This window comes from Boleophthalmus pectinirostris, unplaced genomic scaffold (genome assembly GCF_026225935.1).
Source record: "Boleophthalmus pectinirostris isolate CB_2022bp ecotype Guang Dong unplaced genomic scaffold, ASM2622593v1 HiC_scaffold_2825, whole genome shotgun sequence".
NCBI lineage: Eukaryota > Metazoa > Chordata > Actinopteri > Gobiiformes > Gobiidae > Boleophthalmus > Boleophthalmus pectinirostris.
Genome location: NW_026571290.1, coordinates 1,514,253 through 1,531,598, shown reverse-complemented (window position 1 = coordinate 1,531,598; position 17,346 = coordinate 1,514,253). Strand labels below are relative to the sequence as shown.

Sequence of the window (17,346 nt, the reverse complement as noted above, 5' to 3'; positions counted from 1 at the left end):
GGGGAGGGAGTTTCAGACTGAGGCTACTGCAAAATCACATGACTGACCATGAGAGAGCAGGCCGCTGTGTGTGGGTAGGGTGATCACCGGCATGACTCTGAAAATTAAGCCCAAAAGTGAAGACACAACCACAGAGCACAACTAAATTTCTAAAAACAGCCCTATAAAACCACTTATCACTTTTATCACTATTATAATTATTATCACTATTATAATTATTATGACTACTGTCATTGTTATCACTATTATCATATTTATAATTATTATCATTATTATCATCACTATTACCATTATTACGGGCTGCAGCACGCTTGGACCGGCGGGCCAAGCGTGCTGCAGCCCGTGTGGTCGCGGAGGCAAAAACTCGGAGCTGGGAGGAGTTCGGGGAGGCCATGGAGAAGGACTATCGGACGGCCTCAAAGAAAATTCTGGCAAACCGTCCGGTGCCTCAGGAGGGAGAAGCAGTTCTTCACCAACACTGTTTACAGTGCGGGGGGAGAGCTGCTGACCTCGACTGGGGACGTTGTCCGGCGGTGGAAGGAAAACTTTGAGGATCTCCTCAATCCCACCGTCACGTCCTTCCGAGGAGGAGGCCGAGGCTGGGGACTCGGAGTTGGACTCATCCATCACCCTGGCTGAAGTCACTGAGGTGGTTAAAGCTCCTTGGTGGCAAGGCTCCGGGGTTGGATGAGATCCGTCCTGAGTACCTGAAGTCTCTGGATGTTGTGGGGCTGTCTTGGCTGACACGCCTCTTCAACATCGCGTGGCGGTCGGGGACAGTACCTCTGGACTGGCAAACCGGGGTGGTGGTCCCTCTGTATAAGAAGGGGGACCGGAGGGTGTGTTCCAACTATAGGGGGATCACACTTCTCAGCCTTCCCGGTAAGGTCTATGCCAGGGACTGGAGAGGAGAATCCGGCCGATAGTCGAACCTCGGATCCAGGAGGAGCAGTGTGGTTTTCGTCCTGGCCGTGGAACACTGGACCAGCTCTACACTCTCCATCGGTGCTCGAGGTTCATGGGAGTTTGCCCAACCAGTCCACATGTGTTTTGTGGATCTGGAGAAGGCATTGGACCGTGTCCCTCGTGTGGTGTCCTGTGGGGGGTGCTCTGGGAGTCCGGGGCCCTTTGCTAAGGGTCCGGTCCCTGTATGACCGGAGCAGGAGCTGTGTTCGTTGGCGGCAGTAAGTCAGACCTGTTCCCGGTGCATGTTGGACTCCGCCAGGGCTGCACCTGTCACCGGTTCTGTTCATTGTGTTTATGGACAGAATTTCTAGGTGCAGTCAGGGGCCGGAGGGGGTCCGGTTTGGGGACCACAGGATTTCATCTCTGCTGTTTGCAGATGATGTTGTCCTGTTGACTTCATCGAGCCAGAACCTGCAATGTGCACTGGGGCAGTTTGACCCGAGTGTGAAGCGTCTGGGATGAAGATCAGCTCTTCTAAGTCCGAGGCCATGGTTCTCGACCGGAAAAAGGCGTCTTGTCGTCTCCAGGTGGAGAGTCTCTGCCTCAAGTGGAGGAGTTCAAGTATCTCGGGGTCTTGTTCATGAGTGAGGGGAGGATGGAGCGTGAGATTGACAGGTGGATCAGTGATGCGGTCGCTGTATCGTTGTGGTGAAGAGGAGCTGAGTCTAAAGGTGAAGCTCTTGATTTACCGGTCAGTCTTCGTTCCTACTCTCACCTCTGGTCATGAGCTCTGGGTAGTGACCGAAAGGATGAGATCAACAGTCTAAACTTCTGTAAGGGTGCTGCTGTTTAATGGTGTGAAAGAGCTTGGTCAGCTCAGCAGCAGCAGTGGTTTTGTCGTCTGTTGTGTTGGTTGTTGGTCGGGCAAAAAAAGATGTTAAAAGAAGCTTATTCTGTCCCTCATTTCAGTCATTAAATTCTGTTGGTTTAAGTTTATGTACAGTGTTATTGTTATCCCCTGTTTCTCCAGTAGAGGGAGACTTTGTCATTATAACTTCACTTTTCTCGGTCCTCTTCTTTAATTAGTTTGTGCGTGGCAGCGCCATCTAGCGGCCTCCACCTGTAAGCACCAGACAAGTTAGTAACGGTTTTGGAGGTGTTAAGACCAAAACAAGCCTCTCTGTGGAATCTTCTTGGGAAACCCTGGGCAAACCATAATCTGTAAGTTACATGTGATTAAATGATATTTTCTGTGTTAGTTGCTGGGATATTTTTATGTTTAATATATGTATAAAAACATGTTTTGTTTTCTCTGTTAACTGTTATACGCTGGCCATACATTCTATACATGTTCACTTTATTAGACATGCTAAACTTGTACATTGATACAAGATAAATGGTCTTCTTCAGACATAAAGCTGCATCTTGCATCTTTTCTGGGACCATTTTGATGTTAAGATCGCTGTCTAAGTTGGGTTAGGAAACACTTCACTGATGGCAGAAGAATGATGATGTGTTCTTGTGGCGTTCTGTGTCTGTTGCTCTAACGCACCTTTACCTCGGCTACTCACATCAATGTCATTTGATATATACAGGCTATATAATATTATCACGAATGCCAGAAACAGACAGTCATTTTGGTCACTATTGGCAGAACTATATCAGAGCACAACGCACAGCCAAGCTCAAACTTTACACAGCAACACAACCTGATCCACTGCTCACAACGACATCACAAAACTACAGTAAGAGGCGACAGTCAGCACTGCTCCTACAGCACACGACAGAACAACGGAGCAGCTCATTTACGCACTATTTACCTGTGAGGGTTTGTCCTCAGATTTGCCCCAAACTAACAAAAACAAGACTCTTGCCTTCTCCAGAGGATGGAAGTGGAGTGTATCTTCTCTCCACTGTCCCATTGGTTCTGTCTCCAAAAGTGTTTTATTGTCCAATATGAAGAGATCAAACTCGTCCATGTACAGACAGAACAGCGGCTCTGTCTGCAGGCAGCTGTAGCAGGATGAACACGCACGGCACTGACTCTGTGTTTGTCAATGGGAAAGACGATCAAACTTAACTGAGGCGTTTAGTCGCTTGTATCAGGTCCACAGTGAAACTAACAGAACACACTTGTATTTACCTTCTGTACAGACTGACCAGGGCAAACACCAGGATTTCCAAAGTCAATTTTAAAGCTCTTATGAACAGTCTTTGTGGACCTGGGCTCTTTCACACAACACAGATCTGCCCCAGGAGCTCGATGTGCTGATGGTAAACACACAAATACAACAATAGATTCATGCTCTCTGTGGATTTTGACAGGGACACGCGCCTACGCTCATGTAGAGTGTCAAAAAATAGAATGGATCCTATTTTCTGAAATCTACTCGCGCAGGACGAGCTGCTCCATAGGGCCTGACTCCACTGCATGTGTGTATTTCGCTCTACGCGAGTGTTTGGACGCGCGTCCAAAGTTGCAGTTTTTACGCTCGAGTAAAACGAAATACACACATGCAGTGGAGTCACACCCCTCCCCTCCCCTGCTGCTCGTCCTGTCAAGTGTTTGTTCTGTGTCTGGACGCTGTTGGTTTTTGTTTGTTTTTCTCCCAGTGTCGTGATGTCAGAACAGGATCTGGGGTGGTTCTTTTTGTTTTCTCCTCCCCCTTCCTCATGTTGTGCTGCAGTGTTTGTTCCTGTCTGCTCCCTGACTCCTGCTCCGGTCCACGTTGTCAGTTCTTTGTATGAACATGAACATGTGGAGAGAAGTGACAATAAAGCCCATTATTCATTCATTCATTCATCTGTCGTCACACAGTAAAGTGAATAAAGTTTGTCCTCATACAGTTTCTACAGTAAAACCACAACACTGAGCTGGGGTTAGGACGCCATCTGCTGGCAGTAGAGGAGATTACTCTTTAAAAATCACTACACAAACTTTTTCTGACACGATGAAACCTGCAGTTCTAAAAGGCGACGAGACAGAAATCCTCAGGTTTTGATTTATGGATTTCAAATCAGCTTTTGTCTGACAAATCCAGACTAACATGTGTCTGTATTTTTACACAGAGTGATGTTCATCTGAGCTCCACTCCCTCTGTGTTACAGCTGCTCCATTATGGACTAAACCATTATCACCATTATTCTGGTCAATATTGAAATCACAATTATTCAAGCGATTATGTTTTAATCACACAATGTATTTACTCAACAATTCTCTCTCTCAAAAAAATAAATAAAAATAAAAACACTTAAAAATAACATTGTTAATGTTCTCTGTAAACTCGGGATGATTTAGTCAGACAAATGTTTCCTTTTTGGTTCTTCCTGTGGATCAATCCTGCCCATCACCTTCACCTTTCACTATTTTTCAATTCCGTTGGGAAGAGAAACAGTTTGAACAGAGGTTTGAGTCACACACATCTGATTCACTTTTGCATTTATGAAGTTCACAAACACATTTCTCGAGTCGTTTTCCGCTGTTAGGATCCAACAACCACAACAATTACGACGTCCGAATCCCAAAACTAAAATATGACAATATCAGAACCAGAAACAAAAGTGAAATGGTTCAAAAGACTTGAAAAGATCGACTTTGTCAATAGACACGTCCCACTGGGAAAACAAACATGGAGGTTTGATGTTCACTTTTTCACAGGATCTTTCCCAGTGTGAACTGCACCATGACCTGAAGTCTGAGAGTCATGATGTGTGTGTTCTTTAGGAAGTGCATTACATAAAAACATGAAGGATTAAAATCATGTTTTGCACAGAATTGTTAGTGAGTTTGTAAATTTCCACTGTCAAGTCTTTAATTAAGGAACGAAGGTCCAACTTGGAAAACCAGAAAAACAGACACAAGCTCAACTCAGACTGAAGATTTTTATTGAAACTGTTCAGTTCCTTTAGTAGTAGTAGTAGTAGTAGTAGTAGTAGTAGTAGTAGTAGTAGTAGTAGTAGTAGTAGTAGTAGTAGTAGTAGTAGTAGTAGTAGTAGTAGTAGTAGTAGTAGTAGTAGTAGTAGTAGTAGTAGTAGTAGTAGTAGTAGTAGTAGTAGTTGTTGTAGTAGTAGTATTTGTAGTAGCTGCAGCAGTAGCAGGTACCTTTGAAGTAAACAAATATGCGTAATAATGAAATCAAATTTACATTTCAAAAATTCATTAGTAATTTAATCTATTTTAATTTTAATTAATATACTTCATTTACAATATGTATTATTTATTATAATATAACTTATTTTATACAATTTTAAATGACTATATGAAATAAATGTAATATTGTATCATCACAAATTTTAAACGGATTAATTAATCGTTTTTATATATATATATATATATATATATATATATATATATATATATATATATAGTGCTACTTTAACTTAGTACATTTTACACCATTTACCATAAATCAGATTATATTTAAACAATCAAATGCCAATTATCAATCAAATGATTTAATTATTCAGTTTAGCTTTTAACATTTTAAGGACTTAAATTGAATTTATTTACTAATCTACATTTTAACTTAAATTGGGGAACTTCATAAAATAAATCTGCCAATTGCATTTAAATCTAACTAAGGCTTCTCATTGTCCTTATTTAAATTAAACACAATATTCATTTTACATTTAAATTGAGACAAATTACTTTTTTATATGGATTTTACCACAATTTTACTGCTTTAACTAAACTTAAAACTCATTTTACAGGTAAATTTCCTCAGCGGTGTCTCCGTGTTTTCCCCTCATATTTGTTTTTGGTTTGGTTTGTGTTTGTTCACCTGAGCGCAGAGACTCACCTGTGTTTTCTACTGCCACCTACTGGACACACTGAGAATAACATGATCAACTGAACAGAGGAGGATGAGCTCAGGAGGTAAAGACTCGGAGCAGAGGAGCTGGGCTTTTTCACTTCACATCCACTTTCATCCATTAAATGTGCTACAGACTCAATATTTCTTTGATTTGTTACGATGTAGAACACGTCGGTTATTATTATTATTCCATATTATTGTGGAGTGTGGAGAATAATTATGAACATAAAACATTTTCCAGGACAGTAACATTTGCTTGTGGAACTGTGATAAAGACACAGGAAGATTATTGATGTCAAAGTCACAAACAAGTAGAAGGTTTAGTCCGCCCAGTTTGTTCAAAATAAAGTTACGGAGGCAGTACCACACGGAATTATGTCTTTTAATCTAACATTTAAGTCAAATTATTTTTTTTAAGGTTGCATTGAGGCATTCTAAATAAAAAAAAAGAATACGTTTAGGCCAGTTTCACTTGTTTCTTTCACCTAATGATTTTCCTTCATATAACGGGGTTTATTTTGTTGTTGTTGTTATTGTTGTCGTACACTTCCTGCTTCCTGTTGCGTCACGATCACTTCCTGTTGAGGCTCGTCTCCATAAAAGGTGAAACTCCTGCGCCACAGACCGATATAACTCCACAAGTGCACAACTCCGGCTCCTGTTTACCCACCCACTGCGGCTCCCGGCTCCCGGCTCCCGGCTCCTGGTCCCGGCTCGGTTCTTGGCTCGGTTCGGTCCAGTTTTAGCCCTGACTCGACTCCAGAACTCGGTGTTTTTGCTTCTTCTGCTGCTGCTCGTGTCTGGTACGTCTCTTTTACGCACGGAGCACTTTTCTTCTTCTTTTTTTTTATTTATTTATTTATTTATTTTTTCTTTTTACGCAGAGTAACATTACGTCATACGAACTTTTTTAACTTGTTATAAAAACGTCATAAATATTTTCCTGCAAACGGCTCCAGGAGACACCCGAGACTCACTTTAACCGAGCAGGGTCGAGTTTCTTCACCGTGCGTGTGTGTGTGTGTGTGTGCGCGCGCCTGCGTGCGTGCGTGCGTGTGTGTGAGCGCGCGCGTGCACAGACCGTGTTTTTGGACGTGAACAGTCTCGTGCGTTCTGTCTGATTATGTCACTGCTGAACCCGAACCTTTCTGCTCTAGTACAACTGTGTAACTGTTTTAGTTCAGTGTTTCCCAAACTTTTTTTTTTCTTTTTTCTGGGGATTCATATTTTAAAAGTGTCAAACCTTCGTGACCCAAGTCCACAGACGTAATTCATAAATCACAAAATAAAGTTGGATTGGCGCATTATTGAACATTAATGAGGATATTTTATTGTCTATTGTTTTATTATTGACTGAGCGTCGATTAGTTTTACTCAAGTTTGAAACAATTGAAGCAGAAATAAAAAGATCCGTAAGTCGCCTGTTTGGACTTTAAATGTAGAACAATTCTTTTTCTTTTCAACGTTCAATACAAAATGAGAAAAAGAACTCATCATTTTAGAAGTTGCAGAAATTTCAAATTGCTCAATGTTCAAACCCTCTGTAAAAGTTTGTGTGTGTGTGTGTGTGTGTGTGTGTGTGTGTGTGTGTGTGTGTGTGTGTGTGTGTGTGTGTGTGTGTGTGTGTCGTGTGCGTGTGTGTGTAAAACTGTGGAAAAGTCTGGATCCACGACTCAAGCAACGACAAAATATCCAGAAATTCACGTTGTTCTATAAACACATGATCTGGTCACAGTTTGTAGAGAGAGAATCTTCATTTTAGAACAAACTGCTTTATGTTTGTTGTTTCTGCATCATTTCTGGTCTGTGTCTTTGTTTTATTGTAATTACAGTTTTCATTTATAAAACTTAACGAGGAATCATTTGTGACAGAAAAGTCTGAATGTTTGAAAAAATGAAATGTATGTGATATTGTGTCGTCAAAAGTCAAACAAAGGGAACTACAGAGACCATGATCCTTTGCTCTGCTTCAGCGCAGAATACAAAAGAAATAATATTAATATTAAGAACTTTTACAATGTTAAATCTCTGGATTCTGACAGAACTGAAGTTTTAAAAAGACTCACTTCATCCTTTCTTTCTCTCCTTCTTTCTCTTTCTCTTCAGTCTGGTGGGTTTATGGCTGTGCTCCTCAGAAGGACTCTGCTCTCAGTCTTCCATCGTGCCGTTGGGCAAGGCGCTGTCCCTGTGACTCCCTCTGCTGTTTTCTCTGGTACAGTACAATGTTTCTGTGCGTCAGTAGACGTCGTGCTTCAGTATTTTTCATGCTCGTTTTGACTCGTGGAAACTTTGGTTCTTTAAACTCTGTTGTGAGCAGCAGCGGCTCAGGGTTATGGGTCTGATCCTGGACCAGGAGTTTCACTCTCGTCCTCTGTGTGAATGTGAATGTTTCTGAGGGGCAGTGGTGCAGAGCGTCCGTCTGCCCCGGGGCGGCTGTGGCAACAGAATGAAGTGGGAGTGAGTTATAAAGTCTGAAATTTTAAAGCAGCAGGAAAATAGTTTCTTTTCTTTTTTCTGGCGGAAATTTGTTCAAGTCGCTCGGCAGAAGTGAACACTGGCTCCTGTGAGGTTCTGTCGCGCTGAACATGAAGACGCTGTGACGTAAAGAACAGACCTGCAGCGAGCGAGGAGAACGCGAGGAGAACGCGAGGAGAACGCGAGGAGAACGCGAGGAGAGCGCGAGGAGAGCGCGAGGAGAGCGCGAGGAGAGCGCGAGGAGAGCGCGAGGAGAACGCGAGGAGAGCGCGAGGAGAACGCGAGGAGAACGCGAGGAGCGCGAGGAGAACGCGCGAGGAGAACGCGAGGAGCGCGAGGAGAGCGCGAGGAGAGCGCGAGGAGAACGCGAGGAGAACGCGAGGAGAACGCGAGGAGAGCGCGAGGAGAGCGCGAGGAGCGCGAGGAGAGCGCGAGGAGAGCGCGAGGAGAACGCGAGGAGAGCGCGAGGAGAACACAGTGAATACTGGATAAATAAAAATAAAATAGAAACAAAAGAAACAACGGCTACACAACCGACCTCCTGCCCCTGAAGAATGTGCCTCCTTTAAACCAGAGCTGTTCTTCAGTGATGCTCTGATACCAGTTTTTTGAAAACAGATACAAGTACAAGTATAATCTTTTCTGTACTTGCTGATACTGATACTGATACTGATACTTTAACCCCGACCCCCTGAACACACTGAGTGTTTCCTGCACATCAGTGTCTCAGTTATTGTCCATATCCTTTTTATGTCAGGATTCAGGATCTTCTGTTCACCTGCGCCTCATGTCCCTGTGACATGATCAAATGAAGTGTCCTGGTTTACTGACATAATCTTACAAACGCACACAAATTATATATTTAATAAACCAGGAAAAATACAAACAACCCTGAGATTATTATGAGTCTAATTCAGCTTTGACACATTTGTTTACATTTTACAGAAACAAAACTTAAAATCACATGATTCATTTACATAAACGAATGTGTGTGATAAAAAACAGTTGTTTCTTGTGTCTGATGTGGTTCAGTTTGTGTTGGACTAAAGGACACAGAGACTCAGTGGAATATGAGTGTTCTCTCTGTGTCAGAGGGGTGTTCTCCCTGTGACAGAGGGGTGTTCTCTCTGTGTCAGAGGGGTGTTCTCTCTGTGTGACAGAGGGGTGTTCTCTCTGTGTGTCAGAGGGGTGTTCTCTCTGTGTCAGAGGGGTGTGTGTGTCAGAGGGTGTTCTCTCTGTGTGACAGAGGGGTGTTCTCTCTGTGTGTCAGAGGGGTGTTCTCTCTGTGTGTCAGAGGGGTGTTCTCTCTGTGTGTCAGAGGGGTGTTCTCTCTGTGTGACAGAGGGGTGTTCTCTCTGTGTGTCAGAGGGGTGTTCTCTCTGTGACAGAGGGGTGTTCTCTCTGTGTGACAGAGGGGTGTTCTCTCTGTGTGACAGAGGGGTGTTTCTCTCTCTGTGTCAGAGGGGTGTTCTCTCTGTGTCAGAGGGGTGTTCTCTCTGTGTGTCAGAGGGGTGTTCTCTCTGTGTGACAGAGGGGTGTTCTCTCTGTGTCAGAGGGGTGTTCTCTCTGTGACAGAGGGTGTGTTTCTCTCTGTGTGTCAGAGGGGTGTTCTCTCTGTGTGACAGAGGGGTGTTCTCTCTGTGACAGAGGGTGTTCTCTCTGTGTCAGAGGGTGTTCTCTCTGTGTCAGAGGGTGTTCTCTGTGTGTCAGAGGGGTGTCTCTGTGTGTCAGAGGGTGTTCTCTCTGTGTGTCAGAGGGGTGTTCTCTCTGTGTGTCAGAGGGGTGTTCTCTCTGTGTGACAGAGGGGTGTTCTCTCTCTGTGTCAGAGGGGTGTTCTCTCTGTGTCAGAGGGGTGTTCTCTCTCTGTGACAGAGGGGTGTTCTCTCTGTGTGTCAGAGGGGTGTTCTCTCTGTGTGTCAGAGGGGTGTTCTCTCTGTGTGACAGAGGGGTGTTCTCTCTGTGTGTCAGAGGGGTGTGTGACAGAGGGGTGTTCTCTCTGTGTCAGAGGGGTGTTCTCTCTGTGTGACAGAGGGGTGTTCTCTCTGTGTGTGACAGAGGGGTGTTCTCTCTGTGTGACAGAGGGGTGTTCTCTCTGTGTGTGTGTGACAGAGGGGTGTTCTCTCTGTGTGACAGAGGGGTGTTCTCTCTCAGAGGGGTGTGTGTGTCAGAGGGGTGTTCTCTCTGTGTGACAGAGGGGTGTTCTCTCTGTGACAGAGGGGTGTTCTCTCTGTGACAGAGGGGGGTTCTCTCTGTGTGACAGAGGGGTGTTCTCTCTGTGTGACAGAGGGGTGTTCTCTCTGTGTGACAGAGGGGTGTTCTCTCTGTGTGACAGAGGGGTGTTCTCTCTGTGACAGAGGGGTGTTCTCTCTGTGTGACAGAGGGGTGTTCTCTCTCTGTGTGACAGAGGGGTGTTCTCTCTGTGTCAGAGGGGTGTTCTCTCTGTGTGACAGAGGGGTGTTCTCTCTCTGTGACAGAGGGGTGTTCTCTCTGTGTGACAGAGGGGTGTTCTCTCTGTGTGACAGAGGGGTGTTCTCTCTGTGTGACAGAGGGGTGTTCTCTCTGTGACATGACAGAGGGTGACAGAGGGGTGTTCTCTCTGTGTGACAGAGGGTGTGTTCTCTCTGTGTGACAGAGGGGTGTTTCTCTCTGTGTGACAGAGGGGTGTTCTCTCTGTGACAGAGGGGTGTTCTCTCTGTGACAGAGGGGTGTTCTCTCTGTGTGACAGAGGGGTGTTCTCTCTGTGTGACAGAGGGGTGTTCTCTCTGTGTGACAGAGGGGTGTTCTCTCTGTGACAGAGGGGTGTTCTCTCTGTGACTGTGTGACAGAGGGGTGTTCTCTCTGTGACAGAGGGGTGTTCTCTCTGTGTGACAGAGGGGTGTTCTCTCTGTGTGACAGAGGGGTGTTCTCTCTGTGTCAGAGGGGTGTTCTCTCTGTGTGTCAGAGGGGTGTTCTCTGTGTCAGAGATCGTGTGCGCGGGTCATATGTGCACAGCTCATGTACAGTCACTTTATTTATCCCAGTTTCTCCTGACTGGATTCTGTCTGGTTCTGGAGGCTGTAAAAGTGCAGGTATCGACAAATGTTTAACGAGTACAAGTTTATTGAGGCAGCATCAGGCTGATACTCGATACCGATACCGATATCGATATCGATATCGGTGCGCCCCGACTGTTCTTCCGACTGTTCTCCTCAGATGTTCGTCTGTGTTCTCGTCGTTTCTTCTCTCTGACCGTCTGACGTTGGGTTTGGAGTCGTTCATGTTTTGTGGCGTTTTGTTGTCATGTTGTTTCAGTCCCTCCAAACTCCCGCAGCCCAAACCCAAATCCAGGCTGTTTTTAATAAAGGTAAATGTGTGTTTCAGAGTGTTAGCCTGTCCGTCTGACCTCTGACCTCTGTGACCTGTGACCTGTGGAGATGTCGGGCTTTAACCTGCTGCACCTGGTGTCCAAGGGCCAACCGGTGACTCTTCGCTCCTGCAGCCTCCCCTCAGGTCCTCCCCCGTGTGCTGCTGCTGCTGCTGCTGCTGTGGCTAACGGCCGGTGTGTGCACGCTGCTCTAGAACACGCAGAGAACACGCAGAGAACACGTAGCAGACACACGAGAACACGAAGAACACGCAGAACAAGAGAGACACGCAGAGAACACGCAGAGAACACGCAGTAGAGAACACGCAGAGAACACGCAGAGAACACGCAGAGAGAACCTAGAGAACACACAGAGAGAACATGCAGAGAACACGCAGAGAACACGCAGAGAACACGCAGAGAACACGTAGAGAACGTAGAGAACACGTAGAGAACACGCAGAGAGAACACGCAGAGAAGCAAGAACACGTAGAGAACACACGTAGAGAACACGCAGAGAACACGCAGAGAACACGTAGAGAACACGTAGAGAACACGCAGAGAACACGCAGAGAACACGCAGAGAACACGCAGAGAACACACAGAGAGAACACGTAGAGAACACGCAGAGAACACGCAGAGAACACGCAGAGAGAACACGCAGAGAACACGCAGAGAACACGCAGAACACGCAGAGAACACGCAGAGAACACGTAGAGAACACGCAGAGACACGAGAGAGAACACGCAGAGAACACGCAGAGAACACGCAGAGAACACGCAGAGAACACGCAGAGAACAGAGAACCTAGAGAACATGCAGAGAGAACACGCAGAGAGAACACGCAGAGAGAACACGCAGAGAACACGTAGAGAACACGCAGAGAGAACACGCAGAGAGAACACGCAGAGAGAACACGCAGAGAGAACACGCAGAGAGAACCTAAAGAACACGTAGAGAACACGCAGAGAGAACACGCAGAGAGAACACGCAGAGAGAACACGCAGAGAACACGCAGAGAACACGCAGAGAACTCGCAGAGAACTCGCAGAACCTAGAGAACATGCAGAGAGAACACGCAGAGAGAACACGCAGAGAGAACATGCAGAGAGAACACGCAGAGAGAACACGCAGAGAACACGCAGAGAACACGCAGAGAACACGCAGAGAACACGTAGAGAACACGCAGAGAGAACACGCAGAGAACACGCAAGAACACGCAGAGAACGCAGAGAGAACACGCAGAGAACACGTAGAACCGAGAAACACGCAGAGAACACGTAGAGAACACGCAGAGAGAACACGCAGAGAGAACCTAGAGAACACGTAGAGAACACGCAGAGAACACGCAGAGAACACGCAGAGAGACACGCAGAGAACACGCAGAGAACAGAGAGAACGCAGAGAAACACAGAGAACACTAGAGAACACGCAGAAGAGACACGCAGAGAACGCAGAGAGAACACGAGAACACGCAGAGAACACGCAGAAGCACGCAGAGAACACGCAGAGAACATGCAGAGAACATGCAGAGAACTCACAGAGAACTCACAGAGAACTCACAGAACCTAGAGAACACAGAACAGAGAGAACACGCAGAGAGAACACGCAGAGAGAACACGCAGAGAGAACACGCAGAGAACACGCAGAGAACTCACAGAACCTAGAGAACACGCAGAGAGAACACGCAGAGAACACGCAGAGAACACGCAGAGAACACGTAGAGAACACGCAGAGAGAACACGTAGAGAACACGCAAAGAACACGCAGAGAACGCAGAGAACACGTAGAGAACACGCAGAGAACACGCAGAGAGAACCTAGAGAACACGTAGAGAACACGCAGAGAACACGCAGAGAACACGAGAGAACCTAGAGAACACGCAGAGAGAACCTAGAGAACACGTAGAGAACACGTAGAGAACACGTAGAGAACACGCAGAGAACACGCAGAGAACTCACAGAACCTAGAGAACATGCAGAGAGAACGTAGAGAACACACAGAGAACACGCAGAGAACTCGCAGAACCTAGAGAACATGCAGAGAGAACATGGAGAACATGCAGAGAACACGCAGAGAGAACATAGAGAACACGCAGAGAACACGCAGAGAACACGCAGAGAACACGTAGAGAACACGCAGAGAGAACACGCAGAGAGAACACGCAGAACCTAGAGAACACGCAGAACCTAGAGAACACGCAGAGAGAACATAGAGAACAGGTAGAGAATACGCAAAACGTAGAGAACACGCAGGCAGAACCTAGAGGACACGCAGAATGTAGAGAGAACGCAGAGAGTACGTAGAGAACACACAGAGAACACACAGAACCTAGAGAACACGCAGAGAACACACAGAATCTAGAGGACATGCAGAGAACACACAGGGAGAATCTAGATAACATGCAGAGAGAACCTAGAGAACACGCAGAGAACACGCAGAGAACACGCAGAGAACACGCAGAGAGAACACGCAGAGAACACGCAGGGAGAACGTAGAGAACACGCAGAGAACATAGAAAAAAACACGCAGAGAAAAGAAAACACGAAGGGAACAGAACATGCAGAGAACTGGACGGGTAGAGAACACGCAAGAGAACAGAACACACAGGGAACACGGAGAGAACAAAGAACACGTAGAGAATAGAACATGCAGAGGAAAAAAAACACAGAGAACACAGAATATGCAGACAACATGCGGAGAACATGCAAAGAATGCACAGAGGACATGTAGAGAACATGCAGAGAGAACAAAGAACACTCAGAACACGCAGAGAACACGCAGAGGGAGAACACGCAGAGGGAGAACACGCAGAGGGAGAACACGCAGAGGGAGAACACGCAGAGGGAGAACACGCAGAGGGAGAACACGCAGGGGAGAACACGCAGAGGAGAACACGCAGAGGCACGCAGAGGGAGAACACGCAGAGGGAGAACACGCAGAGGGAGAACACGCAGAGCTTCGACTGCAGTAGGAGAAAGTGTCATGATTTGAAGCGTAAATTCAGATTTTCAGAAAATTTAATGTATAAAATATTTTGGGCGGTAAAAAGTTTTATTAGTCGGGGATAAGACGATATGGACTTTTTAAATTTTCTTTATCAATAACCGATATTTGTCCTTCTGCTGTGGCCGATAACCGATATTTAACTTTTAAAACCCAGACCAAGGCCCACAAAGTTCACTCAAGAACTTTTCACGTAAAAAAACAAAAAAACAAAAGTGCCACATTCAGACACAAAACGCTCGGTTTTCATTCTGACTAAAGTCCGTTCGCACAGTAAAAGGGGGCGGGGCAAAAGAATTTGGTCTGTATCGCACTGTGAAATTGTCCGATATCGATACTGGGACCGATACTTGGCTCTCCCCTCATTAAAAAAAAAAAACAAACGCCTCAAATCATGATGGACGTTCTGATTCACTCTGAGTCACTGGAATAACACGGCACAGTAACCTCTGACCCCTGACCCCTGACACCTCTGCCTGCGCCGCGTGTGTGTGTTTTGGTTTGCGGTGTGTGTGTGTGTGTGTGTTTTGGTTTGCCGTTTGCGGTGCGTTTGGTTTCACTCTTAACACAGTTTTCAGTACAGTGACTCCTGTCTAAAGCTGCACTGTGTCACTTTTCTTTTCGGGGGGGGTTTAATGCCGGACTGTGGAACATTCCGGGTAAATGTTGGGTGACCAGATTTTTAAGAAACAGAAATGGGAAACTCAGGCTCAGAAGGAGGATGTAAATATAATCCCTGTTTAGACCTGATACAGTCCTGGTTTAGACCTGGTTTAGACCTGATACAGTCCTGGTTTAGACCTGGTTTAGACCTGATACAGTCCTGGTTTAGACCTGATACAGTCCTGGTTTAGTCCTGGTTTAGACCTGATACAGTCCTGGTTTAGTCCTGGTTTAGACCTGACACAGACCTGGTTTAGTCCTGGTTTAGTCCTGATACAGTCCTGGTTTTAGACCTGGTTTAGACCTGATACAGTCCTGGTTTAGACCTGGTTTAGACCTGGTTTAGACCTGGTTTAGACCTGTCCTGGTTTGTTTAGACCTGGTTTAGACCTGATACAGTCCTGGTTTAGTCCTGGTTTAGACCTGGTTTTAGACCTGGTTTAGACCTGGTTTAGACCTGACCTGGTTTAGACCTGGTTTAGACCTGGTTTAGACCCTGATACAGTCCTGGTTTAGACCTGATTCAGTCCTGGTTTAGACCTGATACAGTCCTGGTTTAGACCTGGTTTAGACCTGGTTTAGACCTGGTTTAGACCTGGTTTAGACCTGGTTTAGACCTGGTTTAGACCTGGTTTAGACCTGGTTTAGACCTGGTTTAGACCTGATACAGTCCTGGTTTAGACCTGGTTTAGACCTGGTTTAGACCTGGTTTAGACCTGGTTTAGACCTGGTTACCTGGTTAGTCCTGGTTTAGACCTGGTTTTAGAACCTGGTTTACCTGAGACCTGATACAGTCCTGGTTTAGAGACCTGATACAGTCCTGGTTTAGACCTCCTGGTTTAGTGTTTAGACCTGATACAGTCCTGGTTTAGACCTGGTTTAGTCCTGGTTTAGACCTGGTTTAGTCCTGGTTTAGACCTGGTTTAGACCTGGTTTAGTCCTGGTTTAGACCTGGTTTAGACCTGGTTTAGACCTGGTTTAGACCTGATACAGTCCTGGTTTAGACCTGATACAGTCCTGGTTTAGGTTAGACCTGGTTTAGACCTGGTTTAGTCCTGGTTTAGACCTGGTACAGTCCTGGTTTAGACCTGATACAGTCCTGGTTTAGTCCTGGTTTAGACCTGACACAGTCCTGGTTTAGTCCTGGTTTAGACCTGATACAGTCCCGGGTTAGACCTGGTTTAGACCTGGTTTACCGTTTAGACCTGGTTTAGACCTGGTCCCTGGTTTAGACCTGGTTAGTCCTGGTTTAGTCCTGGTTTAGTCCTGGTCCTTTAGGTTTAGACCTGGTTTAGACCTGGTTTAGACCTGGTTTAGACCTGGTTTACCTGGTTTAGACCTGGTAAGACCTGGTAGACCTGAGTCCTGGTTTAGACCTGATACAGTCCTGGTTTAGACCTGATTTAGTCCTGGTTTAGTCCTGGTTTAGTCCTGGTTTAGTCCTGGTTTAGTCCTGGTTTAGTCCTGGTTTAGACCTGACACAGTCCTGGGTTTAGACCTGTTTAGACCTTAGACCGGTTTAGACCGGTTTAGACCTGGTTTAGTCCTGGTTTAGTCCTGGTTTAGACCTGGTTTAGTCCTGTTTAGTCCTGTTTAGTCCTGGTTTAGTCCTGGTTTAGTCCTAGTTTAGACCTGGTTTAGACCTGGTTTTAGACCTGGTTTAGTCCTGGTTTAGTCCTGGTTAGTCCTGGTTTAGACCTGGTTTTAGTCCTGGTTTAGTCCTGGTTTAGTCCTGGTTTAGACCTGGTTTAGTCCTGGTTTTAGTCCTGGTTTAGTCCTGGTTTAGACCTGGTTTAGTCCTGGTTTAGTCCTGGTTTAGACCTGGTTTAGGTCCTGGTTTTAAACTGGGACTGTCTCGTGGAAACAGGGCGTCTTTTCGCCCTCAGGACGTTTTCAAATCGCTGGTTCGATTATTTTTTTCCGCACCAGACAATAAAAGTTCTTCTGTAGCAGATCGACTCCAGTCTGGAGTTTTCACTCCGGCAAAACAACCAAAACTGGTCCAACTGACGTTTCATAAATGTTTATCTCCCAGTAGAAATAACTTCTCCACTTTAGGGTCAGTTCCTCTGTTCCCCCGGGAAACATCAGTAACTCCACTTCTCCATCTGAACACAACACACTGATAAAACAGCAGCAT

General features: G+C 45.8%; 1 protein-coding gene across 8 annotated transcripts in view; it reads left to right on the top strand.

The window, feature by feature from the left end:
• The first annotated feature begins 6,256 nt into the window (after positions 1-6,256).
• Positions 6,257-17,346, top strand: part of msrb3 (methionine sulfoxide reductase B3) — a 29,889-nt gene continuing 18,799 nt past the window's right edge. The window contains exons 1-3 of one of the 8 annotated variants that reach the window (XM_055159959.1): positions 6,488-6,523; positions 7,827-7,932; positions 11,556-11,653. Coding sequence is in view for 5 of the 8 variants with exons in the window: in XM_055159953.1 (XP_055015928.1) it covers positions 7,839-7,932 (94 nt within the window). In the remaining 3 variants the exon portion in view is untranslated. Of the gene's footprint in view, positions 6,524-7,826; positions 7,933-11,555; positions 11,734-17,346 lie in introns of all 8 variants that reach the window. The other 7 variants (XM_055159954.1, XM_055159957.1, XM_055159955.1 and 4 more) reach the window with 7 other exon arrangements.